A 27,509-nucleotide genomic window follows, 5' to 3' on the forward strand; every position below is an offset into this window, starting at 1 on the left:
AGATCCACGACAGTGTCCTCCCAAATGGACGCTGGTATGGGCCCCACCCCGCCCTTCTTTGTGGTCTTCTGGGTTTGTCAGGTATTACAACTGGCCTGTTTTTTAGAGTTTTTTGTGTGTGCGTGAGACAGGATCTCACTGTTGCCCAGTCTGGAGTGCAGTGGCACAATCTCAGCTCACTGCAACCTCCACCTCCCTGGCTCAGGTGATCCTCCTACCTCAACCTCCCAAGTAGCCGGGACCACAGGGGCACGCCACCACTCTGGCTAATTTTGTTTTTTTGTTTTTTTTGAGATGGAGTTTCGCTCTTGTCCCCCAGGCTGGAGTGCAATGGGGCGCTCTCGGCTTACCACAACCTCCATCTCCCAGGTTCAAGTGATTCTCCTGCCTCAGCCTCCTGAGTAGCTGGGATTACAGGCATGAGCCACCATGCCTGGCTAATTTTTTTGTACTTTTAGTAGAGACAAGGTTTCTCCATGTTGGTCAGGCTGATCACAAACTCCTGACCTCAGGTGATCCACCCGCCTCAGCCTCGCAAAGTGCTGGGATTACAGGTGTGAGCCACCACGCCTGGCCTAATTTTTCTATTTTAGTAGAGACAGGGTCTTGCTGTGTTGCCCAGGCTGGTCTCAAACTCCTGGCCTCAAGCAATCTGCCTGTCTCAGCCTCCTGAAGTGCTGGGATTACAGGCGTGAGTGGCCTGTGTTTTATTTATTTCTTATTTATTCTGTAGTAAAACTTAAAACACGTACATCATCTGTGTAATCCAAAAACAAAACAGATTCCCCATAGAGTTGCTTTGAAAGGTGACTTAGAGTCAGACAGTCCAGGGTCCGCACCCAGGCCCCTCTACGGGGGCATCTCAGGCACCCCATGCCTCTGGGCCTCAGTTTCCCCCCATGTAAAATGGGGAGAGATGAGAGTTCTTTGCCCAGGTTGTTGAGAGACCCTAACACTAAGGGGCCTCGTGCAGTGTCAGGGCCCCCCAGCCTCGTCCCCTTCCAGGCTCCCCTCTTGGCTGATGTTACCCTCTGAGCTCCACTCTCAGGCGAGGCTTCTACCACCTGGCCTGCCCACATCCCCTCCCCAGAAGGTGCGACCTGAGCCGCCTCATTTCTTCCCCAGTTTGCATTCTTTCTGTTTCATTTCCTGCTCATGGAGAATTTCTGTGAATCTCTGTGTTTCTGCCTTGGGCCTCCTTCGACATCTGAGTCTTCAGGGGAATCCAGAGAAGCCCCAGTACCTTTTCGCCATGATGTATTCCTGGGCCCCCCACCTCCTCTTTCATGATCCTCGCCACGGAGGATCCGTTCCTCACAGTCCCTGGCCTGCCTGAGAGCAGGTCCAGGCCATGGGGGGTACCAGCATCCAGCACGGGGCCAGCCTGCCCTGGGGAGCAAGGAGGCCGGCGTGGGTCCTGGAAGTTGGCCATCTTATGCTCCCCCGTTTCACAGATGGAAGCACCAAGGCCCTGAGAGGAGGAGACGGTTGGGATGGACACCATGACTCCCTGCCCGATGTGGACGGTGGTGGGGTGGAAAGACCACTGAGTTAGGAATGCAGTTAGTTTGGCTGCAAGTCACAAAACACCTAACAGATGTGCTTGGAACAGAGGACAGAGTGTTTTCTCACCGAATGAGCATGTCCAGATGGACCCCTAGCACTGTCACCGTGGGCCCGGTCACTGTCGTCTTCCTGCCATCACCAGCACACTGGCTCTTGTTTTTGCCGTCTGCTTGTTTGCAGTAACAAGATGGCACAGGTCTCCCTCATGAGCAAATTTCAAGGCAGGGTGGGGCTGGGCGGTAGTGGCCAGAAAGGCCTTGCCCTAGAGTGGCTCTCTCTCCCTCCGTCAGCACACAGAAGCTTCTCCAAGAACCACCCCCACCCCTCCTGCTCCACAGACTTTTCCAGACCCCTAAGGGCCTCCTGCCTCCCCTAGTTGTAAGGGAGGCTGGGACAAGGCCTATTGGGAAAGGGGGATGGGGTAACTCTGGCTGGCTTCCTCCCTGGACCAGGCATGGGGCCACCTGAGCAACGTGGGGAGAGGAGGACTCCACATGGGGCGGGCAGCTCAAAATGCCACACCTCCCAGGCTGCTCCTGTAGCTCAGCCACCTGGTGAAGCACGCACCTCCCGCTTCAGTGTCCTCATCTGTAAAGTACATGGCCAGCCCTGTCCTCGCAGATTTGCTGTGAGAAGCAGATGAAGGAGCTGTGTCAGGCACCAGGGCAGGACCTGGGCTCCTGAGGACACCGAGTTCGTGGTGTCTCCGCCCTGCTGCTGTCTTGGTTCTCTGCTCAGATCTGAACTTGGTGCAGCTCACCCTCCCTCTGCTCCTCTCCCTGCAGGCTGTGCTGCAGGCGCTGGGGTCTGTGGTGGCAGTGGAGGAGCGCTCGCTCACAGGGACCTGGGATGTGAGCATGCTGCAGCGCTGGAGCTGGAGGCCGGGGCCTGGCCGCCGCAGAGGTTTGGGGACCCCCGCTTCAGCTCCCTACCCAGGACTCCCAGCCAGGCTCAGGAGCTGGTCAGACCCGGTGCACATCCAACCATCGGCCTGTCCCGGCCTGTGCGACCTTGCGAGGCTGCTTTCCTGCTCTGAACCCGCAGCCCTCCCAAATCTACCACAGTCAGTTAAGAAAGGCTTTGGGTTAGTCTCTGCCTGCCAGGGCTCCACACAGGTGTGTGTGTGCACTTGTACGTGTGCACACGCAGACCGCACGCCCTGCCTGTGCCCTGGGTGAGAGCTAGGGGCCCAGGCGCTTCTGCCCACCTTGGCCCTGCTGACCTCAGCCCATCAGCCAGTCCGTGCCTCATACAGCATGTGCCACTGTGAGCTCCTGCACTCCAGGCAGCTTCCAGCCTCCAGTCCCTGTCCGCACCATGCCCTCTGCCTGGGACGCACAGGTCCCATTCATTCTGGCCAGCACGAGCAGGTGCTCAAGCTCCCCAGGAGGCCTCCCCAGAGTCGCCAACCAGGCCAAGTGCCTCCTCCACTCTCCTGGCCCCGGGGGTTTCTTCTGTCCTGTGCAGCTCCTGTTGTCCACTACACACAGCATGGTGGCGGGTGCATGGTGCATGCTCAGTTGGTGGTGGGAGGAAGGAAGGGAGGGACAGAGGGAGGGACGGAGGGAAGATGATGGTTGGTTGGAAAGAAGGAAGGAAGATGGATGAGTGATAGATAAGTGAACGGCTCCCTCCCAAGATCGAAGCCCAACCCCAGGGCATGTCTTCAGGGGAGTGTGGTGAGGCAAGGGCAGACTCACCAGATGGTCTCAGAAAGCTCTTGGGCTTTGAGGGCAACACCCATGAGGAAGTGAGGTCACTAGGGCCAGGACCAACTTATGAATTGCCCTCGAGGTGGGCAGAAATGCAAGAGACCCACAGGAGTCCTGGCAGAAGGGGGTGCCACAGGCCATTGCCACAGTGGGAGCCACAGCAGACTGTAGCCAGGTGCAGCGTGGTGAGAGGGAGGCTGGGAGCCACAGCAGACGGTAGACAGGTGCAGGGGGGTGAGAGGGAGACTGGAAGCCACGGCAGACTGTAGACAGGTGCAGGGGCGTGAGAGGGAGACTGGGAGCCACGACAGACTGTAGACAGGTGCAGGAGGTGAGAGGGAAGCTGGGAGGAGGCATCCCGGGCCACACTGGACAGATCACCTCTGTTCCCCTAGGTGACAGCACCTCTCCCTCGAGGCCACCAGGAGGCCCCATCATCACCGTCCACCCAAAGGAAATCCGGACGTTCTTCATTCACTTTCAACAGCAGTGAGCCCTGGGCAGATGCCCCGGCCCCAGGACTTCCCCCAGGAACTCCATGTAACAGAACAGACCCAGGACAGGGAAAAGCAGCGCGGAGGGACGGGACTAGGGAGTCAGCTGCTCATCTGCAGGCTGATGGCAGGAAATGGTCATATTTGGGGTTTTGTCCCTAATTTTTTTAAAATAAAAATTACAAGATCCAGGTTCTTCCCCTCCCACACTCAGTCAAGCCAGCCCTCTCCTCTGCTGTCACATAAAGGATATTTGGCACGCTCATGCGTCATTCATTCACAAAAGACAAACCCAGGACGTTCTGCCTGAGACAGAGCACAAGACCCAAAGCAGCACCGAAGCGCATCTACTGTCCGGGCCCTGCCAGGCTTGCCCAGGCTGCCGGTGGTAACTGTGGACCTACTGCATGCCGCGTGTTTTCAAGACTCATCCCATGCTGGCAACAGCCTTGCAAGGGGCTTGGCTCTGCCACAGGGCAAGAGAGGAAGTTGTAGCGCCGAGCTGGAGTTCCAGCCCCAGATGTCCACCTGTGCCTCGGCACCACCTGTCGAGCAGAGAAGGCACAACAGCCATCAGAGTCCAGGAAGAGATGAAACCACACAGCAGGGATGTCCAATATCAGAACTATTAATATCAATAAAAGTGTAACCTTCCAAGGTCTATGCCCAAGAGAATTGAAAACATCCATCCACACAACACCTGTGCTCCCGCGTTCATAGCAGCATTACTCAAAAGTCAAACGGTAGCAACAACCCAAATGTCCATCCACAGATGAATTAAGACATGAAATGTGTTCTGTCCATACAATGGAATATTATTTGGCCATAAAAAGGAAAGAAATTCTGACACATGCCACAGCCTGGGTGAATCCTACAAACATTACGCTAAGTGAAAGAAGCCAGACACGAAAGGCCACATATTGTGTGATTCTGTTTACGTGAAATGTCCAGAATAGGCAAATCTGTGTATAAGAGACAAAGCACATTGGTGGTTGCCAGGGACTGAAGGAAGAGCGAAGAGGCATGACAGCTAATAGGGACAGGGTTTCTTTGGAAGATGATGAAATTGTGGAATTAGCAATGATGGTTGCACAACTTTGTGAATATACTAGAAACCAATGATTAACTTTGGAAGATGAATTTTATGGTCTGTGAATTATATCTCAATTTTAAAACTATTTTTTTTTTTCCCGAGACAGAGTCTCACTCTGTCGCCCAGGCTGGAGTGCAGTGTCACAATCTCAGCTCACTGCAACCTGCACCTCCCGGGTTCAAGCAATTCTCCAGCCTCTGCCTGCCGAGAAGCTGGTACTACAGATGCACCACTGCGTCAGCTAATTTTTGTATTTTTAGTAGAGACGGGGTTTCACCATGTTGGCCGGGCTGATCTCGAACTCCTGACCTCAGGTGATCTGCCTGCCTCGGCCTCCCAAAGTGCCAGGATTACAGGCGTGAGCCACTGTGCCCAGCCTAAACCGTCTTAAAGAGTAAACTGTGAGATGTAGGAAATTATATGGTCCTCTAGGGCTGAAGGAAAGTACCCAGAAAGGACCAGCTTGGAAGGAGTCACACCTCTTTGGACAACGTGCAGTTTGGCCACCAGACAGCAAAGACATTCTCTGGTTTGGCCAGGCAGGAGCTGGGCTGGAGTTGCTGACCAAGCAATAGGCCACCCCTGTGAGGTGGAGTCAGGTGAGCAGCCACCAGTGGCATGGATGTGCAGTGGGAGGTTGAGGCACAAGGAGTAAGGCAGGAGCCCTTTAGAGCATGTGGGCTGCATGGGGCTTGGTTTCTGTGTCAAGAAGACTATGGAGGCTGGGCACAGTCGTTCATGCCTTAATCCCAGCACTTTGGGAGGCCAAAGCAGCCGGATCATTGGAGGTCAGTGGTTCAAGACCAGGCTGGCCAACATGGTGAAACCCCATCTCTACTAAAAATACAGTTAGCCGGGCATGGTGGCATGCACCTGTAGTCCCAGCTACTCAGGAGGCTGAGGCAGGAGAATCAATCACTTGAACCTGGGGAGGTGGAGGAGACCTCCACCTCTGCACTCCAGCCTGGGTGACAAGAGCGAGACTCCATCTCAAAAAAAAAAAAAGGAAGACTATGGAGGCCAGGCGTGGTGGTTCATGCCTGAAATCCCAACACGTTGGGAGCCCTAGGCGGAAGGATCGCTTGAGCCCAGGTGTTCCAGACCAGCCTGGGCAGTATAGTGAGACCCATCTCTACAAAAACTATTTTTTAGACGAGCGTGGTGGTGTGCACCTGTGGTCCCAGCTACTCTAGGGGCTGAGGTGGGAGGATCACTTGAGCCCGGGAGGTCGAGGCTTCAGTGAGCCATGATCATGCCACTAACTCCAACCAGGCTAACAGAACAAGACCCTGTCTCAGAAAAAATAAAGAAGACTATGGAAATGTTATCCCCAGCGCTGCCAGGCTGTAGAAAACTCATGTGCACCGCAAGTACCATCACCCAATGCTGACCATCCCCGTCCAGAACAGAAACAGCAGGAGGGCCACTTCCTCCTGCGGTCCCTCCAGCACCCAGCACCCTCAACTGGGAAGAGCGAGAAGAATATAGATGACAGGGGAAAACCCACCCACAATAGACAGAATATTGGCTAAAATCTAACATCCTTTTGTTGTTTTGTTGTTATTTTATTTTTTTAGACACAGGGTCTTGCTCTGTCACCCAGGTGGGAGTGCAGTGGCACTATCATAGCTCACTGGAACCTCTTAACTCCTGGGCTCAAGCAGTCCTCCCATCCCACCCTCCCGAGGAGCTGGGACTACAAGCATGAGTCACTACACCCAACTAATTTTTAAAATGTTTGTGGAGACGCGGTCTCACTATGTTGCCCAAGCTGGTCTTGAACTCCTCAAGTGATCCTCCCACCTAGGCCTCCCAAAGTGCTGGGATTATAGGCTCGAGCCACTGTGAACGGCCTGTTTTTTTTGTTTGTTTTTTTTTTTTTTTTTACAAACCACCACCACCAAACTCCCAATTAACTATGTTGCTCACCGATAATCCCAATAAAAACCCCAAGAGGTTTATTGTGGAACTTGACAAGATGATTCTGGGGCTAGGTACAGTGGTTCGTGCCTGTAATCCCAGCACTTTGGGAGGCCGAGGTGGGTGGATCACTAGAGGCCAGGAGTTCAAGACCAGGCTGGCCAACATAGTGAAACCCCCTCTCTAAAAAAATACAAAAATTAGCTGGGCTTGGTGGCAGACGACTGTAATGCCAGCACTTTGGGAGGCCGAGGCGGGCTGATCACCTATGGTCAGGAGTTCGAGACCAGCCTGACCAACATGGAGAAACCCCGTCTCTACTAAACATACAAAATTAGCCGGGCATGGTGGTGGGCACCTGTAATCCCAGCTACCCAGGAGGCTGAGGCAGGAGAATCTCTTGAACCCAGAAGGCAGAGATTGCAGTGAGTTGAGATCATGCCACTGCACTCCAGCCTGGGCAACGAGCGAAACTCTGTCTCAAAAACAAAAACCACACATACACACACAAAAGTGCACATCTTTGTCGTTTGGGCTGCTGTCATAGAATACTGTACACTGAGTGGCTTATCAACAACAGGAATTTATTTCTCCCAATTCTGGATGCTGGGAGTCCAAGGTGCCAGCAGATTCGGTGTCTGGGGAGGGCCTGTTTCCTGGTTTATAGATGGTGCCATCTTGCTCCATCCTCACATGGCAGAAGGGGCAAGGCAGCTCTCTGGGCTCCGTTTCTAGGAGGGTGCTAATACAACAGTACTGAGTCTACCTTAAAGAAAAATTTTGTTTGCTTGAGTATAATTACAGCTTTGCTTAAGCTTACAGACTATTCATTAAAAACAGCCTCAGGGAAAGAGGACCTTCAGCAGAGATAAGAAAGAAGTGCACTGACCAGCAATCCTGGAAGCAGCTAGCCACAGGTTTCCACCCACCAGATGAGAATAGTTGGGCTGAGGTCGAGGCAGGAAGATCACGTTAAGTCCAAAAGTTTGAGACCAGCCTGGGCAAAATAGGGAGACCCGTCTCTACAAATAGTAACAAAATTTAACTGGGTGTGGCACACGCCTGTAGTCCCAGCTACTCAGGAGGCTGAGGTGGAAGGATCCCCTGAGCCCAGGAAGTCAAGGCTGCAATGAGCCATGCCTGGGCAACAGAGCGAGACTGTCCAAAAAAAAAACAAAAGTAAGACTAGTCTGGCTGGCCTGGTGCAGCCAGCACTTTGGGAGGCTGAGGGGGACAGATCACTTGAGCCCAGGAGTTGGAGACCAGCCTGGGCAACTTGGTAAAACCCAATCTCTAAAAAAAATTTAAAAATTAGCCAGGCATGATGGTGCGTGCCTTTAGTCCCAGCTACTGTAGAGGGTGAGGTGGGAGGATCACCTGAACCTGGGGAGGTCAAGGCTGCAATAAGCGGTGATCATGCTACTGCACTCCAGCCTGGGCAACACAATGAGACTCTGTCTCAAAAAAAAAAAAAAAAAATAGCTGTACCTGCAAAAAGTCACAAGACGTCCCCCCAAGACAGCAATCGTAACTGCCTGCCTGAGACTGCACACATAGCTGCCGTTCCACAAGAATGCTTTGATCATCATTTGCACTTCCCCAGATTTCCCTTAAAAACATCCATCTGGAGACACAACTTGGAGAGGTGATCATTGAACACAAGAGTTCACTGTCCCCGCCCCCACCTCCCGAGTTGCTGGCTTCTCGAATAAGCTACCTTTCCTTTTACCAAAACTTGTCTCTCGCATGTCAGCGAGTGAGTGGCCTGAACCGGAGTTCAGTTACACTAATCCCCATGATCTAATCACCTCCCAACATCCCCACCTCCTAATACCATCACCTGGGGGATTAGAGTTCAGCATATGAATTTAGGAGGACAAAAACATTCAGAACAAACAAAGAGCTCAGAAGCTGGACCGTGCACATGGAACCTGATAGAAGAGAGATGGGGCCGGGCGCGGTGGCTCATGCCTGTAATCCCAGCATTTTGGGAGGTCGAGGCAGGCGGATCATCTGAGGTCGGGAGTTCGAGACTAGCCTTACCAACATGGAGAAACCCTGTCTCTACTAAAAATACAAAATAAGCCAGGTGTGGTGGTGCATGCCTGTGATCCCAGCTACTCAGGAAGGCTGAGGCAGGAGAATTGCTTGAACCCGGGAGGCAGAGGTTGCGATGAGCCAAGATCGTACCATTGCACTCTAGCCTGGGCAACAAGAGCGAAACTCGGTCTCAAAAAATAAAAAATAAAAAAAGAGGCCGGGCGTGGTGGCTCACGCCTGTAATCCCAGCACTTTGGGAGGCCGAGGCGGGCGGATCACGAGGTCGGGAGATCGAGACCATCCTGACTAACATGGTGAAACCCCGTCTCTACTAAAAATACAAAAAATTAGCCAGGTGTGGTGGCAGGCACCTGTAGTCCCAGCTACTCAGGAGGCTGAGGCAGGAGAATGGTGTGAACCCAGGAAGCGGTGGTTGCAGTGAGCTGAGATCACACCACTGCACTCCAGCGTGGGCAAAAGAGCAAGACTCCGTCTCAAAAAAAAAAATTGGCCCAGTGTAATGGTGCGTGCCTGTAGCCCCAGCTACTCAGGAGGCTGAGGCAAGAGAACTGCTTGAACCCGGGAGGCAGAGGTTGCAGTGAGCCGAGAGAGAACGCACCACGGCACTCCAACTTGGGTGAGACAGTGAGACTGTCTCAAAAAAAAAAAAAGAAAAGAATCATGTTCATGTGCACAAGAACATGTAAGACTGTTCAGTGGCATTGTTCATGATAGCTGTAAATTAAAACCATTCATAGGCCCCTTACCAGTGCTTGGATAAATAGAGGCTGGTTTATTTGTACAAGAGAATACTACAGAGCAGCAGGTCTCAAAGTGCGGCCCCCACACCAGTAGTGCCAGCATCACCTGGGGAGTTGTTAGAAACACAAAGTCTCAGGCCTTATCCCAGATCAAATAAATCAGAAACTCTAGGGGTGGGCCCTGGAACATGTGTTTTAACAAGTTTCCTGGGTTTTTCTGATGCACACTCAATTTTAACACTCACTGCCATAGAGCAATCAAAATGAGTGAACTATCCTTACCTGCATCAACACAGGTGAATCTCAGAGAGACAGAGGTGATAGATAGATGATAGATAGATAGTTAGATGATAGATAGATGTTAGATAGATAGATGATAGATAGGTGACAGATTATATTGAGCAAAAGCAGCAATATACAAATGAATAACTATAATTCTATTTATATAAAGTTCAAAAGTGGAAAAGATTATACCATATTCTTTATGATTGCATTCCTAGTGGATAAAACAACAAAGAAAGCGAAGAAATGACTAGCCAAGGCTGGGTACAGTGACTCTGTCCTGTAATTTTAGCACTTTGGGAGGCTAAGGTGCCAGATCACTTGAGCCCAAGAGTTCAAGACCAGCCTAAGCAACATGGCAAAACCCCATCTCTACAAAAAAAAATAAACAACTAACAGGTCGTGGTGGCACATGCCTGTAGTCCCAGCTACTCAGGAAGTTCAGGCAGGAGGATCACTTGAGCCTGGGAGGTTGAGGCTGCAGTGAGCTGAGATCATGCCACTGCACTCCAGCCTGGGTGACAGACAAAGATCCTGTTTCAAAAAAAAAGAAAAGAAAAGAAAGAAGAAAGAAAGAAAGCAAGCAAGCAAGCAAGCAAGCAAGCGAGCGAAGGGAGGGGAGGAGCAGGGAGGGGCGGAGAAGGGAGGGAAGGAGAGGGGCAGGAGGGGTGGGGAAGAGAGGGGAGGGGAGAGAATGGCAGGGCAGGGCAGGGCAGGGCAACTAGAAGTCACAAGAGGGGTTACCTCCGGTAGGGCGAGGGAGATCTGGGTTAAGAAGGAACACATCTGGATTTCTAGGTGTGGCATGGTCTTATTTCCAGACTTAGTTGATTGTTAACATGTGAGTTTCTTTAAAATTATTCATAGGTGAAATTGTATTGTATACACATATATATATAATGTTTCTACTCATATTCTCTCATATATATGTGATATACATGGTAAATGCACATGTATATATGAGAATATAAATAATGTTATATATATGTTATTTTCACCAAAAAATATTTAAAATATTTAAAAGAAAAATGCAAAAATGTGAAATATATAAATGGAAAAAGATAAATCCAAATTCACATCTTATATCTAACAGCTCTTTTTATATAATCCAGACTGTACTTAGCTCAAACTGGCTTAAACAATATAAGGATGTTTTTGGTTGTGGCAGGGCTAGTTAGCTTTCTGCTGGCATCCATTCTTCCCCTCCATGATATAAATGACAGTTTTAGCTGAGAAGTGGCTTCCCGGACAGGGTCCACATTCCCCAGCTTTCCTGACATCCAAATGGAACATATGAATCCTTCTCACTAAGGTAATGAAAGAGAATGCCTCTGACCATTCCAACACCCCAGCTAAGACCCCAGACATGTGAGTGAGAGCTTTTTGGGTTTTTCAACCATTCCAGGTAGCAGCTCAACCCAGCAGAGTGAGTGACTCTAGGTGATAAACTATACATGAAGCAGAAGAACCAACCAGCTGAGCCCTGCCCAAACTCCTAACCCACAGAATTGTGACAAATGATTGTTATGGTGCTAAGTAAGTACCATAAGATTTGGGCCAGGTGTGGTGGCTCACACCTGTAATCTCAACACTTTGGGAGGCTAATGTGGGAGGATCACCTGAGCCCAGGAGTTCAAGACTAGCCTGGGCAACATGGTGGGACCTTGTCTCTTAAAAAAAAAAAAAAAAAAATTAGGCAGACATGGTGGTGCACACCTGTAGTCTCAGATGCTCAGGATGCTAAGGTAGGAGGATCACTTGAGCCTGGGAGGTCAAGGCTGCAGTGAGCCATGATCATGCCATTCCACTCCAGCCTGGGCAACAGACTGAGACCTGTCTCAATAAAAAAAAAGATTTGGGGTGTCATGAACACAGCACTAGATAACTAATATATATAACTCCTTTGTAAGTCGTATTTATCATTACACAATGCTCTTCTTTGTTTCATATTTTAACCTTAAATTCTGCTTTATTCCTTAATTTTTATACATTCCTTGTCACTTCATTATAGGTGTGTTTCTTATATATCACACATACCTTGATTTTAGGTTCCTTTTGTTTTTTTTGTTCGTTTGTTTTTGTTTTGTTTTGTTTTTTGAGACAGAGTCTCGCTCTGTTGTCCAGGCTGGAGTGCAGTGGCGCCATCTCGGCTCACTGCAAGCTCTGCCTCCCGGGTTCATGCCATTCTCCTGCCTCAGTCTCCCAAGTAGCTGGGACTAGAGGCACCTGCCACCACGCCCGGCTAATTTTTGGTATTTTTAGTAGAGATGGGGTTTCACCATATTAGCCAGGATGGTCTCAATCTCCTGACCTTGTGATCCACCCGCCTCGGCCTCCCAAAGTGCTGGGATTACAGGCATGAACCACTGTGCCCAGCCATGATTGGATTTTATTAAATATTTGTTCTCTTTTCTATTTATAGTGTATTTTACTTCATTGTTTTCTCTCCTCATGTTCCCTTTTCTTTTCAATTTTCCAGAGTCCTATTTTATTCTCTTTTTTCTCATTACTTTGAAAGTTCTGCTAGTCTTTTCAATTTTTCTAGTAGTTTTGTTCTGGATTGTTTTTGGCATAATAATTATAAATAAGCCTCTATTTCCTTTCTGGAATAACAAAATAAAATAATCGTTATCCTTCACCACCAGAAAGATGGCTTTGTTGCCCACTCGCCTTCCTCTTTCTCCCATAGCAAGATAAAATCTTTGGACCGTGTGTACATTCCCACTCTTCCCATCCATTTATAACTTCAGGCTTTGGTTTTGTCAAGCTGTTCAAGTCTCTGGAGAAGCAGCAAAACAGAAAGTGGAGGAAGCATGGCAGTTTACGCACATCAGGCCCACAGCAAGCAAAGGGCAAAGGAGAGGAAGCCAGTCTGCTTATGACTGCTCTAGGGATGGACATCAGCTATTAGGCTCTTCAGGCTGATATAACAAATTACCCCAGACTGGATGGCTTAGACAACAAACATTTATTTCTCATAGTTCCTGAGCCCAGAAAGTCCAAGGGCAAAGTGCCAGCAGATCTGGAGGCTGGTGAGGACTGTCTTCCTGGTTTGCAAATGGCCATCTTTAAACTGAGTGGTTAATTTGATGAGATCTGCTTACCCTGCTTGCTTTAGGTCACTTGCTTTTTGTTATTTTTTCCTCCCTTCTTCCACGAAGCTGAAGGCCACAGTAGCTGAAGTATGCATCACTGAATGCTAAAACTTACTGACTACTTTATTTTTTAGTTCACTTTTTAAGAAACAGGATCTCACTCTGTTGCCTAGGCTGGAGTGCAGTGGTATGATCACAGCTCACTGAAACCTCAAACTCCTGAGCTCAAGCAAACCTCCCACCTTGGTCCCACAAAGTGCTGAGGTTACAGGCATGAGCCACTGCACCTGACCTTCACTGGCTACTTTATAGATAACATGTGTAGGTCATCATGATAATGGTTGCTTCAGTTATTTTTAGGAACTTGGGCCAGCTCCTGTCCAGTTCAAACCAGCTGAGACCACCAACTCTTCAACTGGGCCTGCGCAAGTGCCTGAGAGGTGGCCTTTGGACATCAGAGAGCCAAATACTCCACCCTCAGATCATGCTAACACCACCGTTTTCTGTACATATGTCCTATGAAATGTCATGAACCCTGACTACACTTGTGCAAAATGAATCTGTTACTTCATTTTTCCCCACTGCCAATCATCTTTCCCCAAGCCTTAAACCACCCCACTTCTCTAACCCATAAATATCCCTAAGCCTTATTTTCAGAGAAGTGGATTTGAGAACTGTTTTCCCACATCTTCACCTGGTGCCCTTGAGAATAAGCCTCTTTTCTTTTGCAGAACCCATGTCACAGTGATTGATTTACTGCACATGGGCAGAACAGACCTGGACCTGGCCAGTAACAGTCTTCTTGTTGTAGCCTCACATGGCAGAAAGTAGAGAGTAAGACCTCTTGCATCTTTTCTTACAAGGCACTAATCCTGTGATAGGTACCCCACCCTCATGACCAAATCTCACCCTGATCACCACCCAAAGGCCTCATCTCCAAATACTATCTCATTAGTGGTTAGGATTTCAACATAAGAACTTGCAGGGGACACAAACATTCAGTCCATAGCACCAGGCTTCTCCCCATCTCAGGCGGTGGCACAGCTCAGCCTCTGCATCTGCTCCCAGGACCAGCAATGTTGAACAGGTGCCCCTAGTAGGCAAGACAGATGAGTCCCAAAATTGGGGCTGAGCCCAGGAGGGTTCTTGGCTTTACCCAGAAAAGAATTTCAGGGCAAGCCGGTGGTGTTAGCAACTTTTATTGAAGTGGCAGAGTACAACAGCAGCAGAGGTATCACTCCTTGGCAGAGCAGGGTTGCCCATAGCCAATGTGCCCAGAGTAGCAACTCAGAGGCAGTTCCACAGTCATATTTATACCCACTTTTTTTTTCAGGCAGACTTTCATTCTGTCACCCAGGCTGGAATGCAGTGGCAAAATCTCAGCTCAGTGCAACCTCCACCTCCTGGGTTCAAGCGATTCTCCTGCCTCAGCCTCCCCAGTAGCTGGAATTACAGGCACGTGCCACCACACCCAGCTAATTTTTATATTTTTGGTAGAGATGGGTTTTCGCCATGCTGGCCAGGCTGGTCTCAAAACTCCTGACCTCAGGTGATCCGCTCGCCTCGGCCTCCCAAAGTGCTGGAATTACAGGTAGGAGCCACCATGCCCAGCCTATACCCACTTTTAATTATGTGCAAATTAAGGGGGGAGATTATGCAGAAATTTCTAGAAATAGGGTGGCAACTTCTGGGTCATAAGGCTGTTGTCATGGAAAGTGGCAGTAATGTCCAGGTGTTGTCAGTGGGCATGTATTCTGTAGAGGTGCTTTTACCTCTTCCCCTGTTTAGCTAGTCCTCAGACTGGTCTGATGTCTGAGCCCTGTCTCCAGAGTCCCGCCTCCTGCCACCTCACTGGTACTACAGGTGTGCAGGCAGCTCTAATCCTTCCCCAGAGGCTGCCCAGGTGTCCAGGGGCTGTGCTGTCTCTGGGAATCATTAAAGGCCGCTCTGTGCCCCAAGCCTCTCACACTGGGCCCTCAGCATCATGTCCCCTCCCAAGAGGGAACAAAACAATCCCTTCTCTGCTCTACTCTGCAGAATTTACAGCTGAGCCATAGGACTGGGAGTTCCAATTCTTCCCCCATGTCGCCCTGCCTTTCTTCACTTGGTCCAGGACAAACTGTTCTCCAATTTCCAGCCTGGGGAAAAGCAAGTTCTGCCTCATGGCAGCATTTACCAGCTGAAACGCCCTGGTTTTGTTTGCACCTGTGTTTGTTCTCAGGCTACAGCTAATGATGCCCTGGGGCTGCCCACAGTCAAACTGGTTTGCAAAATTGCATCTTTGACTTCAACAATTCCTAAAGAATCTCTAAATTTATAAATAATTTACTCAAGAGAAAGAAAAATGAATCCAGACAAACTCTGCAATGCACCAAAGAAATGGAATCTACATAGAGATTGCACTATAGATGAATGAGGCAAAAAACAGGAAACCATTGCAACATTGGAGGCGGGAGTTGGTGGATGTGCATAAAGTCCTGGTCCCAGCCTTACAGAATGCTCACTCTTCTCAAGCACACACACAGAGTGTGCTGCAATTGCCCAGGCCGGAATTTTTACAAATTTCAGAGAATCACTATCAAACCGAACTCCATCTCTAAGAAGAATATAATTAAGTTAGAGATCAGTAATAGAAGAGCATAAACAGCTCTAATGTGGTTGAAATTTTTAAAACATAGTTTTGGGGGTTTTTTTGGTTTTTTGTTTTTTGGAGACAGAGTTTCACTCTTGTTGCCCAGGCTGGAGCGCAGTGGCACGATCTCGGCTCACTGCAACCTCCACCTCCTGGGTTCAAGCGATTCTCCTGCCTCAGCCTCCTGAGTAGCTGGGATTACAGGTGCCCATCACCACGCCTGGCTAATTTTTGTATTTTTAGTAGAGATGGAGTTTCGCCATGTTGGCCAAGCTGGCCTCAAACTCCTGTGATCTGCCTGCCTCAGCCTCCCAAAGTGCTGAGATTACGGGCGTGAGTGACTCACACTGCGCCTGGCCAAAACACAGTTCTAATAATTTATGGATCAAAAAATCATAATTGGAATAAAAGTACACTTAGAACTAAATAATGAAAATACCAATATCAAAAGTTGTGTGATGCAGCTAAGTCATGCTTGATGGGAATTTAAGATCTTAAATGCTACGTTAGAAAAAAAGAAACCATTAATGAGTTGAGTTTCACCTAAGAAAATTTTTAAAAAGCACAGAATAAATCAAAGAAAGTAGAAAGGAGATAATAAAGATAAGAACAGAAATTAATAAAAGAGACTGGGCATGGTGGCTCACTCCTGTAATCCCAACACTTTGGGAGGCCGAGGCGGGTGGATTGCTTGAGGTCAGGAGTTCAAGACCAGCCAGGCCAACATGGCAAAACCCCCATCTCTACTAAAAATACAAAAATTAGTTGGGCGTGGTGGTGGGCGCCTGTAATCCCAGCTACAGAAGGCTGAAGCAGAAGAACTGCTTGAACCCGGAAGGCAGAGGTTGCAGTGAGCCGAGATTACACCACTGCACTCCAGCCTGGGCAACACAGTGAAACTCCGTTTCAAAAAAAAAGAAGGAGGAAAAAGAAATTCAAAAGAAATAAATAAAAGAGAAAACAAAGAAACGCTAGCTCATCAATCCCCAGATGCATGTTGTGCACCTGGCACTTCTGCCCTGCACGAGAACACCTGGAGGAGTGGGGCCCAATCTTACCTCATCCCAGGGAAGAGGTGCTGTTTTTGAACTCATCCACCCTTTGGGAGCCATTTGGTTTTTTGGTGGGTTTATTTCCTCTCATTTAAATAGCAGTTTAAAGCAGTTTTGGGTTCACAGCAGAAAGTATAGAGAGCTCCCATACAACTTCTGTCCCCCCACCTGCATACCCTCCCCTTCCCATCAACATCTCCCACACAGTGGTAAGTTTGTTGCAACTGATGCACCCACATTAATGCATCATAATCACCTGAAGTCCTTAGTTTACATAAGTGCTCACTCTTGGTGCTGTACATTCTATGGGTTTGGATGAATGTATGACGACATGTGTCTACCATTACGGTATCACACAGAGTAGTTTCACCACCGCTCTAAAAATCCTGTGGCCCCCTGCCATTCATCCCTCCCAATCCACTCAGATCTTTTTACCGTCTCCAAAGTTTTACCTTTCCTAGAATGTCATACAGTTGGAATTATACAATATGGAGTCTTTTCAGATTGACATCACTTAAATAATATGCATTTTAGTTTCCTCCATGTCTTTTCATGGCTTGATGACACATTTCTTTTTAATGCTGATTAATATTCCACTGTCCGGATGTACCGCAGTTTTTGTATCCATTCACCTATGGAAGGACATCTAGATTTCTTCCAACTTTTGCCAACTACAGTTAAAGCTGGTAGACACGTCCACCTGCAGATTTCTTTGTGAGCTTAAGTTTCCAGCTCATTTGGATAAATACCAAGGAATGTGATTGCTGGATCCTATCGTAAGAATATGGTTTAGTTTTGTAAGAAACTAACAAACTGTCTTCCAAAATGGCAGTATAATTTTGCGTTCCCACGAGCAAGGAATAAAAGTTCCTGTTGATCCAAGTCCTCAACAGCACTTGGTGTCGTAGGTGTTCTGGATTTTGACTATTCTAATAGGTGCTTAGTAGTATCTCATTTTTGTTTGAGTCACTTATTTTTATTCATATAAAAATGTATGAGCTAGCTGTCTCTGATATGTCAAGTGTGAACCCCAAATATCTAAGACATGCATCAGTCAATTAAGAAAGTTTATTTTGCCAAGGTTAAGGACACACACCCATGACATGGCCTCAGGAGGTCCTGATGACATGTGCCCAAGGTGGTTTGGGTACAGCTTGGTTTTATACATTTTAGGGAGACACGGGATATCAATCAATATATGTAAGATGTACATTGGTTTGGTCTAGACAGGCCAGACAACTTGAAGCAGGGCAGGGGCTTCCAGTTAATAGGTAGATAAGAGACAAACAGTTGCATTCTTTTGAGTTTCTGATTGGCCTTTCCAAAGGAGGCAGTCAGAGATGCATCTATCTCAGTGAGCAGACGGATGGCTCTGAGTTCTGTCATTTGTCCACAAGGAATTTCCTTGTGAGGGAGGTATGTAGCATTTTAATCTTAGTAGCTATCTTTTTTAGGAATAGAATGTGAGGCAGGTTTGCCTGACGTAGTTCCCAGCTTGACTTTCCCCTTTGGTTTACTGATTTTCGGGTCCCAAGATTTATTTTCCTTTCACACAAGTAAGCCCAAAAATTGGGTTTTTACAAGAGCAACCAAAATATTAAGAACCTGAGAAAAGTCAAAACAAAACATATACTTTCGTTTCTCTGAATCCTTAATTCTGCTATAGTCAAAACTGTGATGTGTCCCTTTAACTGGAAAATGGAAGCCAAATCCATGGGATTTATGCAAGCTGGATTTCTGAAAAGTTTATTGATGTTTGGGAATGGGACAACAAGCTAGGAAATTAACATATCTCTCCTCATTCTGTGTTGAGTGGATGTTAAGGCAAATTTACCAATATGCGCCAAGCTCTGCCCAGGGTGTTAGGGCATTAGGGCCACAAAGCTAAGACCCCAAAGAACCCAGGATCCAGTGGAAGGGCTCAGAGGCTGTGGACAGCACCTTGCACCACACACTGAACATGGGTCTGCTGGGGCCTCAGGACGGAGCAGCCAGGCTCCACCTTGGAGTGTGGGGAGGCCAGTCTGGTGAAAAGACACCCAGACCCTTCTGACTGTCATCCAAGGAAGAAGGAAAACTACTTTTTAAAAAGGCAGAAAGGGCCAGGCGCTCGGCTCATGCCTGTAATCTCTGCACTTTGGGAGGCCCGAAGTGGAAGGATCACTTGAGGCCAGAAGTTCAAGGCTGCAGTGAGCCAAGTTCAAGGCTGCAGTGAGCCATGATCCCACCACTGGACTCCAGCCTGGGTGACAGAGCAAGACCCTGCCTCAAAAAAATAAAAACTTTTTAAATAATAGTAAGTAAATAAGGCCCGGCGCGGTGGCTCACGCCTGTAATCCCAGCACTTTGGGAGGCCGAGGTGGGTGGATCAGGAAGTCACGAGATCGAGACCATCCTGGCTAACATGGTGAAACCCCGTCTCTACTAAAAATACAAAAAATTAGCCGGGTGCGGTGGTGGGCGCCTGTAGTCCCAGCTACTTGGGAGGCTGAGGCAGGAGAATGGCGTGAACCCGGGAGGCGGAGTTTGCAGTGAGCCGAGATCGCGCCACTGCACTCCAGCCTGGGTGACAGAGCGAGACTCTGTCTCAAAAAAAAAAAAAAAAAAGTAAATAAAACGGCTGAGGGGACTCAGGTCCCCCTGCGTGAAAGGAAGGGGCATAAGCGTCCACCTGGGGTCGCTGCATTATCACGTAGGATCCTCCTCTTCTAGTGTGGAAGGCCCTTTTTAATTTTCATTTATATTTTATTTATTTTGCGACAGAGTCTCACTCTGATGCACAGGCTGGAGAGCAGTGGCGAGATAGGGCTCACTGCAACCTCCGCCTCCCGTTTTCAAACGATTGTCTCAGCCGCCCAAGCAGCTGGGATTACACGCGTGCAACACGACGCCCGGCTAATTTTTGTATTTTTGGTAGAGACGAGGTCTCGCCATGTTGGCTAGGCTGGTCTCGAATTCCTTACCTCAAGCCATCCACCCACCTCGCCTCCCAACGTGCTGAGATTACAGGCGTGAGCCACCGCGCCTGGGAAGTGTGGGAGGCCTTTTTTAAAAATGTAAACTCGCGTGCTCAAGAAGCCCACTAGGAGGGAAACACCCAGAAGAGACCACCCTCCAAACACAGGGTAAAACAGGGGTGACGCACAGAGGTAACGGGAAAGCAAGAACGAGCGAGAGCGTACGGTCTCATACCTGCGCGTGCCTGCGTGCGCGTCCGTGCAGCCGCGACGGCGCCGCCGGCGTCTCTCTTTCTAGACGTGCGCGCGCCCGCAGCTCGCCCCCCTGACCGTAAAGAGGCCGGGCTGTGTCGTGAAAGGGGCCGCAACGCGCAGAGCGCTGGTTGACGGCCGGGCCTCCATTTTGTTCGCCGTTACTCTGCGTGTAAGTCGCTTCTCCGTGGCTTCTCTGAGAAGAAAAGTTGAAAAAGGGTAAAAGTTTTCAGGAATATTCGGGCTCTCTGTTGCTAAGCATAGCGAGTGTCGGTTTTCTCTCTCCAACAGACATCGCTACTGCGGTTCCGAGGCAGTGGGAAGAGATGCGGCCCCTGGACATCGTCGAGCTGGCGGAACCGGAGGAAGTGGAGGTGCTGGAGCCCGAGGAGGATTTCGAGCAGTTTCTGCTCCCGGTCATCAACGAGATGCGCGAGGACATCGCGTCGCTGACGCGCGAGCACGGGCGGGCGTACCTGCGGAACCGGAGCAAGCTGTGGGAGATGGACAATATGCTCATCCAGATCAAAACGCAGGTGGAGGCCTCGGAGGAGAGCGCCCTCAACCACCTCCAGAACCCGGGCGACGCGGCCGAGGGCCGGGCGGCCAAGAGGTGCGAGAAGGCCGAGGAGAAGGCCAAGGAGATCGCGAAGATGGCAGAGATGCTGGTGGAGCTGGTCCGGCGGATAGAGAAGAGCGAGTCGTCGTGAGCACGGTCGGAGGTAAGTCGGGCACCCGCGCCAGGCCGAGGAGCGGCCCCAGCTTGGCCGCTGTTCGAGAGCGATGATTTCGTCAAGATGCACCGGGATCGGGGGTGGGGCGGGAGAATAAAGGCGTGCTCGGGTCAGGGCGGATCTGGGCCCCGTCTTCGTGTTTTGTTTTTTGACGGTGGCGGCGTGGGATAATCAGAGTGGCCGGGTTTGGGCGTGATGCGTGTTCAGTGGAAGGATCATAAATCTCAGAGTCGCCAAGGAAACAGAAACGGACGAGGTCCCGGGCCGTCCAGCAAGCGGGGGTGGAAATAGAGGATTTTCGGGGAAGACATTGGACAAGTCAACGTTGCTAGAGACTGGAGTGAGTCAGGTGGTGGCCAGAAGAGGCGGCGTCCTGCACGGTGGCGTTCGTGAGGGTTTGGGGGTCGTTGTGCCCGGGATTAACCTCTCAGTGATGAATTTCTTCCCATTGTGCTTTAGGTTTACAGCCAATGGATTCTGGTCAACTGGTGGAGATTGGCTGACACCCTGGAGAAGCCGAAACCAGAGAGCCTTTTGTTTTCTCTTTTTTCCTCTGTCTATGCTCTGTCTCACTTAACACTACGTTTTCTGCTATGGTCTGTGGTTGATGACCTCAATATGAGTTTCGATTGTTAACGTGTTTTTGTTTGGGAAGTAATTTTGTTTGAAAATGCTCTCACATACAGGAATTAGGGCCTAGATTGTAAGCTCTTGCAGCAGTCACATTTGTTCCCGGGCTTTGGTTGTTACTTCTAAATTTTTGAGGTGCTTTGCTCTTTCTTGTGTGACCTGATAGCTCCCTGGAACTTTGGGTCTGTGTGTGACACATGAGACTCACAGTTGGAGTTCTCCAGCTCTGGAGGTGCTGAAGGAGCTGCATTAATTCTAGAAGACGACTCCATGCAGCAACTACTGAAGAAAGGACCAGACTTCAATGGGGAGTGCGGATGGGCCGACCTGGCTGGGACTCGTGAATCTGGAGAAGAGCTGGAGAATGGATAGTATTGTCTGTATTTGGAGACTTTAATTTCTGTGTGAGACCAAAGGAGGAGAGATGTATTTTGTTCAAAATTTAAATTTTTTGTGGTACACTATCTTATGTAACCTGTCTGGTGAGTTTATATGGACAACCTAACTCAGCTTTATTTGACACGGAACCTAAAATAGAAGATAAGATCTTGATATTCTGTACAAGTTGATGTAATACCCTGATGCGTTTTAGAGGACTTGGCATAAAATGAAAGATTTGCAAAGGCCCTTGAGGGGCTCGGGGATGAGAGTATGGAACTGTCTGCATTGGACCCTAAACTGGACTGGAAGAGGCATCTTCAAGGTTCATACGTTGTCCAGCTATAAGTTCATTTGAGTAGCAGACCTAACAAATATTTGAGGTCAAAACCCTACCATGTTAAAACAAAAATAAACTTACCATGTTAATAAAAGTATTCATTTGCTTGAAAAGACGAAAGACCTAAAAGATTATTGAGAAATGTTACTCCTTTAAGAATGAAATCTGCTGTCTCGCAGATTGTTCTCACTGTCAAATGGAGGGTGAACATCTTAACGGTTTCTGAGGCTCTTGGCCTCTAATCAAAGGGAAGCTTTATCTCTGTCTGCTGTTGGGAACCGGGTGAGGAAAAATCACACTTGGTTCTTAGTGTGGGAAGAAACCACATGTAATCCTGTGGTCCAGGCCTCTGCCTTCAGAGAGCCAAAGCACCTTCAGTCTTTCCAGTTGGAACATTGTTTTCTAGGCCTTGCACTGGGAATATAGCGATTACAGTTGCAGAGTGAGGGATGACATAGAGGAGATGTGATACCCCACCCTCCTTCCAGATTGAAGCCTTTCTCCCCCAGCTGCTAGAAGTGTTGCTGACAAACACCCCTCAGCTGGTTAGCCGTCTGGGAAGTGCCTTTTTAGAGGAGAGCTGCTTTAGCCAAAGTCATGCCCTTTTTCTTGGGTAGCCTACATCTAGTGACTAATGGGCTGGAAATCTCAGGTCGCTATTTCTCTTACCCCAGTTTGGGACAACTTTGAGGGACATGGTGGCTTCTGAGCTTGTGGGGTCTGCTGAGGCTTTTGTTAGGATTGCATCACACAGCCCACCTCCTCCCCCGTCCAGCCTTGCATTCCTTCTCTTCCACAAGTTAATCCCTAAAAAACGTGCATCTAGTTTTCATCTTGGAGTCCACTTTCTGGGCAACCTAGTTGGTAGAAATCAAACAAAGCCATGTGTCCCAAGCGCTAATAAAGATAGCGTGTCCCAGGAGAACACTGAGGGGGAGGTCTAGGAAAGCTTTCCAGAGCAAGTAACTCAGAGCTTGGCTTTGAAAGAGGAGCACAGCTTCCAAGGTCAGGAAGAGTGGGAGAGGCATGCTAGGCACAGGAAACAGAAAATGGAAGACGTTCAAGGTTTTCTGTGTGAGTTCCACACAGGAGGGAGAAATGTGTAGGATGGAATTAGGAACTGGGAAACAATCACCAAAACTACATTTCGTAGATTTGCCAAAAGAACAAATGTAACATTGGTACAACACTACCAACTAGACTTTACTCTGCTTTCACCAGTTTCCCACTAAGGCCCTTTTTCTGTTCTGGGATACCATGTTGCATTGGGGAGTCGATTTTTTTCAATGAGTAATATTTATAGATGACATGAAAGTGATCCTTCAACTCTTCCCCAGCTTCCCAGTTCCCCTCCCAGGAAACTACAAGTTTCTTATATATCCTTACAAATACTAATGTATTTGAACGGCTTCCACTTTTTTTTTTTTTTTTTTTTTTTGGTGAGACAGGGTCTCTCTGTGTCTCACAGGCTGGAATGCAGTGTCGTGACCACTCACTGCAGCCTTGACTTCCTGGTGTCAGGTGATCCTCCCACCTCAGCCTCCCGGGTAGCTGGGACCGGGCGTATACCACCTCATCTGGCTAATTTTTGTATTTTTTGTGTGTGTGTGGAGGTGGGGTTTTGCTATTTGTCCAGGCTGGTCTTGAACTCCTGGGCTCAAGTGATCACCTTAGCCTCCTGAGTAATTGGAACACTACCACGATTAATTTTTGTATTTTTTGTAGAGACAGGTTTTTGCCATCTTGGCCATTTTGGTCTCAAATTCCTGAGCTCAAGCCATCCACCCGCCTTGGCCTCCCAAAGTGCTGGCATTACCGGCATGAGCCACCACGCCCAGTCCACCTGTTTTGTTTTGTGTTTTTACGTTAATGGTAGCACACTGTATAATCTGTTCTTGTTCTTCATTTGTCTGTTTACTTGGAAGTCTTCCTATCTAACATCTAAATCTGCATTCTTTTTTTTTTAAGGCTGCACAGTGTTCATTCTTATGCCAGAGTTTGAAAACTATTGTCCTAAAATCCTTCCAGTAACTCCTTAGTTCCTCTTTTTTATGATTCTGGTCACAATTGCAATGCAGCCACTAATTCCCAATTGCCCCAGCTCCTGAATTTCATACTCCTGGCTTGCTAGCAATTGGAGGAGCAATCCAATCTTGCGTTTTCTAAGCAAAGAATGTGATAAGAAGCATTCTGAGAGACAGTCTTACGTGGCTGTACAGTCATTAAATTTTCTGGCTGGAGTTGTCATATTTATTTATTTATTTATTTATTTTTTGAGACAGGGTCTAACTTTGTTGCCCAGGCTGGAGTGTAGTGGCATGATCTCGGCTCACTGCAACTTCTGCCTCCCAGGGCTCAAGCAATTCTTCTGCCTCAGCCTCCCAAGTAGCTGGGGTTACGTGTGCGTGTCACCATGCCCTGCTAATTTTTGGCATTTTTAGTAGAGACAGGGTTTCACTATGTTGGCCACGCTGGTCTTGAATTCCTGGCCTCAAGTGATCCACCTGCCTTGGCCTCCCAAAGTTCTGGTATTACAGGATGGCAGAGCTGGAAAGAACCTTAGAGAGCACTGAAGCTTTTCTAGGTTAAAATATAGAAGTCATTAGTGCTGTTCACCAAATAAATTCCAATTCTCTGCCTTCTAGGCACAGAGTAGGATGGCACTTTCTGGCCCCCTTGGGGTTGGGTGGGGCCATGTGATTAATTCTGGCCAATGAGTTACAAAGGAATGTTATATCTGTTGCATCCAACCCAGAACCTCCAAAGCGACACCCTGCAGAGCTGTCTCTTCCCTCTGGCACAAGATCCAGCAACATTCCAGATGGTGGCTGAACTTAATGACCATAGTTCCCTACCAATCTATGATGAGTATGTACCACAAACAAGGAAAAACCTTAGTTGTTTTAAGCCACTGAGATTTGGGGATTGTTTGTTACAATAACAACTTAGACTAAGATGACTGATACAGATACTCATTATTTCTTCCATTCCTTGTGTTTTGATGAAAGAGTTGTTCTCCCTTCTACCCGAGGCCCGTTGATCACATCCCTCCCACTAGCCCAGGCATTGTCCAACAGGTTATCTCCTGTCTCTGGCTTTCACGTGTAGCTCTTGACTTAATGACTTCAAGGGGAAAGAAAGCGCACATTCAAACTCCTACTCCTGGCCATTCTCCCCCTTCCAGGCAGCAGGTGAACAGCAGGTAAACATCAAGAGATGTTTCTACCATCTTTCAGAGGTAAATGGGGATTTGTTACTCTGGTTAACACTGTGGCCAGGTAAATCTACAAAATCCATCCAGGGCCTGCTTCAGTCACTGCCTGATATGGTTTGGCTGTGTCCCCACCCAAATCTCATCTTATCCTGGGAGTGACCCGGTGGGAGGTCACTGAATCATGGGGTGGTTACCCCCATACTGTTTTTGTGATAGTGAGTTTCCACGAGATCTGATGGTTTTACAAGGGGCTTTTCCCCCTTTACTCGGCACTTCTCCTTCCTGCCGCCATATGAAGGAGGACACGTTTGCTTCCCCTTCTGCCATGATTGTAAGTTTCTTGAGGCCTCCCCAGCCACGTGGAACTGGGAGTCAATTAAACCTCTTTCCTTTATAAATTATCAGGCTCGGGTATTTCTTCATAGCAGCATGAGAACGGACTAATACACAGCCCAGCATATATTAGACCCTCCCTGAGTCGATTCTCTTTTCCCCTTCTCTGATTTCCATAATGCTCTGTGGTACCTATTTACTGGTTTATATCCCCATTGCTTCCTCCTTCAAACTCTATTCCATGGTTCACAAAATCCTGCATTCCATTATTCCCAAATTAATCCATATTATTCTTTGCCTCTTCAAAGAACATTTCTTTACCAACTCTTAACAGCCGAAACTAGATTTTCCCCAAGCCCTGGACTTTCCTGTAGACTTGTTGGTGATGGTTCCTTACAGCACTCACCCACTGCCTGGGCAGATACTGGGTTCATCAGGACTGCATTTTTGCCAGAGAAGAGTGAAGAAAGAAAAAAAGAGCTTAGGGTTTTGACAAGGACATCATTGCAACAATACATGATATACTCTGTGTGGGGAAGTATGGAGGTGAAGAGCAGGAGAGCAATAGGCCAAAGTAGCTGGTAAAGTGAATGGAGGTCCCAGCATGTTAGTGACTACAGTTGAAGTGTCACCTGGAGGATGGGATGTGGCCAGAAAATAGGAGGGCTGATACTGGAAAGCAATTTATCATATTAAAAACTACTATGATTGTCAAATAAAATGTATCTGTGGATGACATCCTGTGAGCTACGTGCTTCTGGGGCCTCAGATCACTTCTTGTTTTAACACCTGTGAAGCATTTACTATGTGCCAGTTACCTACAATTCCTCAAAAGCCCTTCACGACCCCTCAGTGGGGCAGATGCCATTATTAAAATTAGTCTTGTCTTATCAATGAGGCACAGAGATATTAAGTAGGCCAGGTTTGAGACAATAACAAGCCCCAAGTCACTCTTGGGAGTGAATGGCCAAGCAGGATGGAGGAGCTCCTTGGATATGAGGGCCCAGGTATAGAGCTGGTGGCTGTGTGAGCATGGAATCCACTCAGGACAATGGCAGAGCTTGGGGTGGAAGGGAAGGTCAGGAGCCAGGTGCCCAAGTTTGCAGTGAATGACGGGACTCCAATGGGATGGAAAGAGATTGGAGGATGACAGAGGTGAGAAGAGGGAGAGGGCAGTCAGATGACCAGGGAGTGCTCCCAAGGAGCACCATTTTGGACAAGAGGGAGGGGAAGTAGAGTGTGGACGTGGCCTGGGAGAACACTGCACTTGAACTCCTGACCTTGTGATTGGCCCACCTCGGCCTCCAAAAGTGCTGGGATTACAGGTGTGAGCCACTGCACCTAGCCTTGAGTACTGGGTATTTTTATGCAACGAGAAAGTTTTGAAACTAGAGAGAGCTAGTGGTTACACAACACTGTGAATACACTAAATACCACTTAATTGTACACTTTAAAGTGGGTAATTACATGTTACATTAATTTCACCTCAATTTTTAAAGAAGCCAGAACAGTCCAATTCATCGGACAGAAAGTAGAATGGTGGATGCCAGGGGCTGGGGGAGGGAGGATTGGGGAATTAATGTTTAATGGGGACAAAGTTTCAGTTTGGGATGATGAAAAAGTTCTTGAGGCAGATGGTGGTGATGGTTGCACAATTTGAATGGACTTACTGCCACTGAACTGTATCCTTAAATGGTTAAATGGTAAATCTACTATGCATATTTTACTACAATAAATTTATTTTACTTTTTTGCAGTCAATTTTTAAGCTAAAATATGGTGCTAGTCAAAGGAACCATCATCAAAGTGAAAAGTTGAGCTGCATTCTGTGCTATCTTCTTGATTTTTCTATAAACCTAAAACTGTTCTAAAAAATAAAGTCCATTTAAAAGAAAATAGTAAAGCTTCATTTGGGAGAAGATATTTGCAACACACACTCTGGAGGAAATATTAAGGAGAATCCAAAATGCATAAAAAGATAGGGTCAGAAAAAAGAGCCCACATTGCCAAGTCAATCCTAAGCCA

At 48.2% G+C, this 27,509-nt stretch overlaps 2 protein-coding genes across 3 annotated transcripts in view; both read left to right on the plus strand.

The window, feature by feature from the left end:
* The window catches only part of MAN2B2 (mannosidase alpha class 2B member 2), a 50,999-nt gene extending 46,570 nt beyond the window's left edge, over window positions 1-4,429 (plus strand). The window contains exons 18-19 of the mRNA XM_032135905.2: window positions 2,352-2,469; window positions 3,674-4,429. Coding sequence (XP_031991796.1) covers window positions 2,352-2,469; window positions 3,674-3,771 — 216 coding nt within the window. The 3' untranslated portion in view covers window positions 3,772-4,429. The remainder of the gene's footprint in view (window positions 1-2,351; window positions 2,470-3,673) is intronic.
* A 15,559-nt stretch (window positions 4,430-19,988) lies between these two features.
* MRFAP1 (Morf4 family associated protein 1) lies at window positions 19,989-22,058 on the plus strand. 2 transcript variants are annotated; one of them, XM_032135907.2, is made up of 3 exons: window positions 19,989-20,028; window positions 20,148-20,578; window positions 21,050-22,058. In XM_032135907.2, the coding sequence occupies exon 2, from the start codon at window positions 20,183-20,185 to the stop codon at window positions 20,564-20,566; it is 384 nt and encodes a 127-aa protein (XP_031991798.1). In that variant the 5' UTR covers window positions 19,989-20,028; window positions 20,148-20,182; the 3' UTR covers window positions 20,567-20,578; window positions 21,050-22,058. The 2 variants fall into 2 exon arrangements, with proteins under 2 accessions (XP_031991798.1, XP_031991797.1); XM_032135906.2 differs by having other exon boundaries at window positions 20,004-20,578.
* The last annotated feature ends 5,451 nt before the right edge of the window (window positions 22,059-27,509 follow it).

The sequence above is a fragment of the Hylobates moloch genome, unplaced genomic scaffold (assembly GCF_009828535.3).
Source record: "Hylobates moloch isolate HMO894 unplaced genomic scaffold, HMol_V3 SCAFFOLD_17, whole genome shotgun sequence".
NCBI lineage: Eukaryota > Metazoa > Chordata > Mammalia > Primates > Hylobatidae > Hylobates > Hylobates moloch.

Excerpts from the sequence above, each read along its gene's own strand:
- MRFAP1 (XM_032135907.2), top strand. The coding sequence starts at position 20,183 with ATGCGGCCCCTGGACATCGTCGAGCTGGCGGAACCGGAGGAAGTGGAG.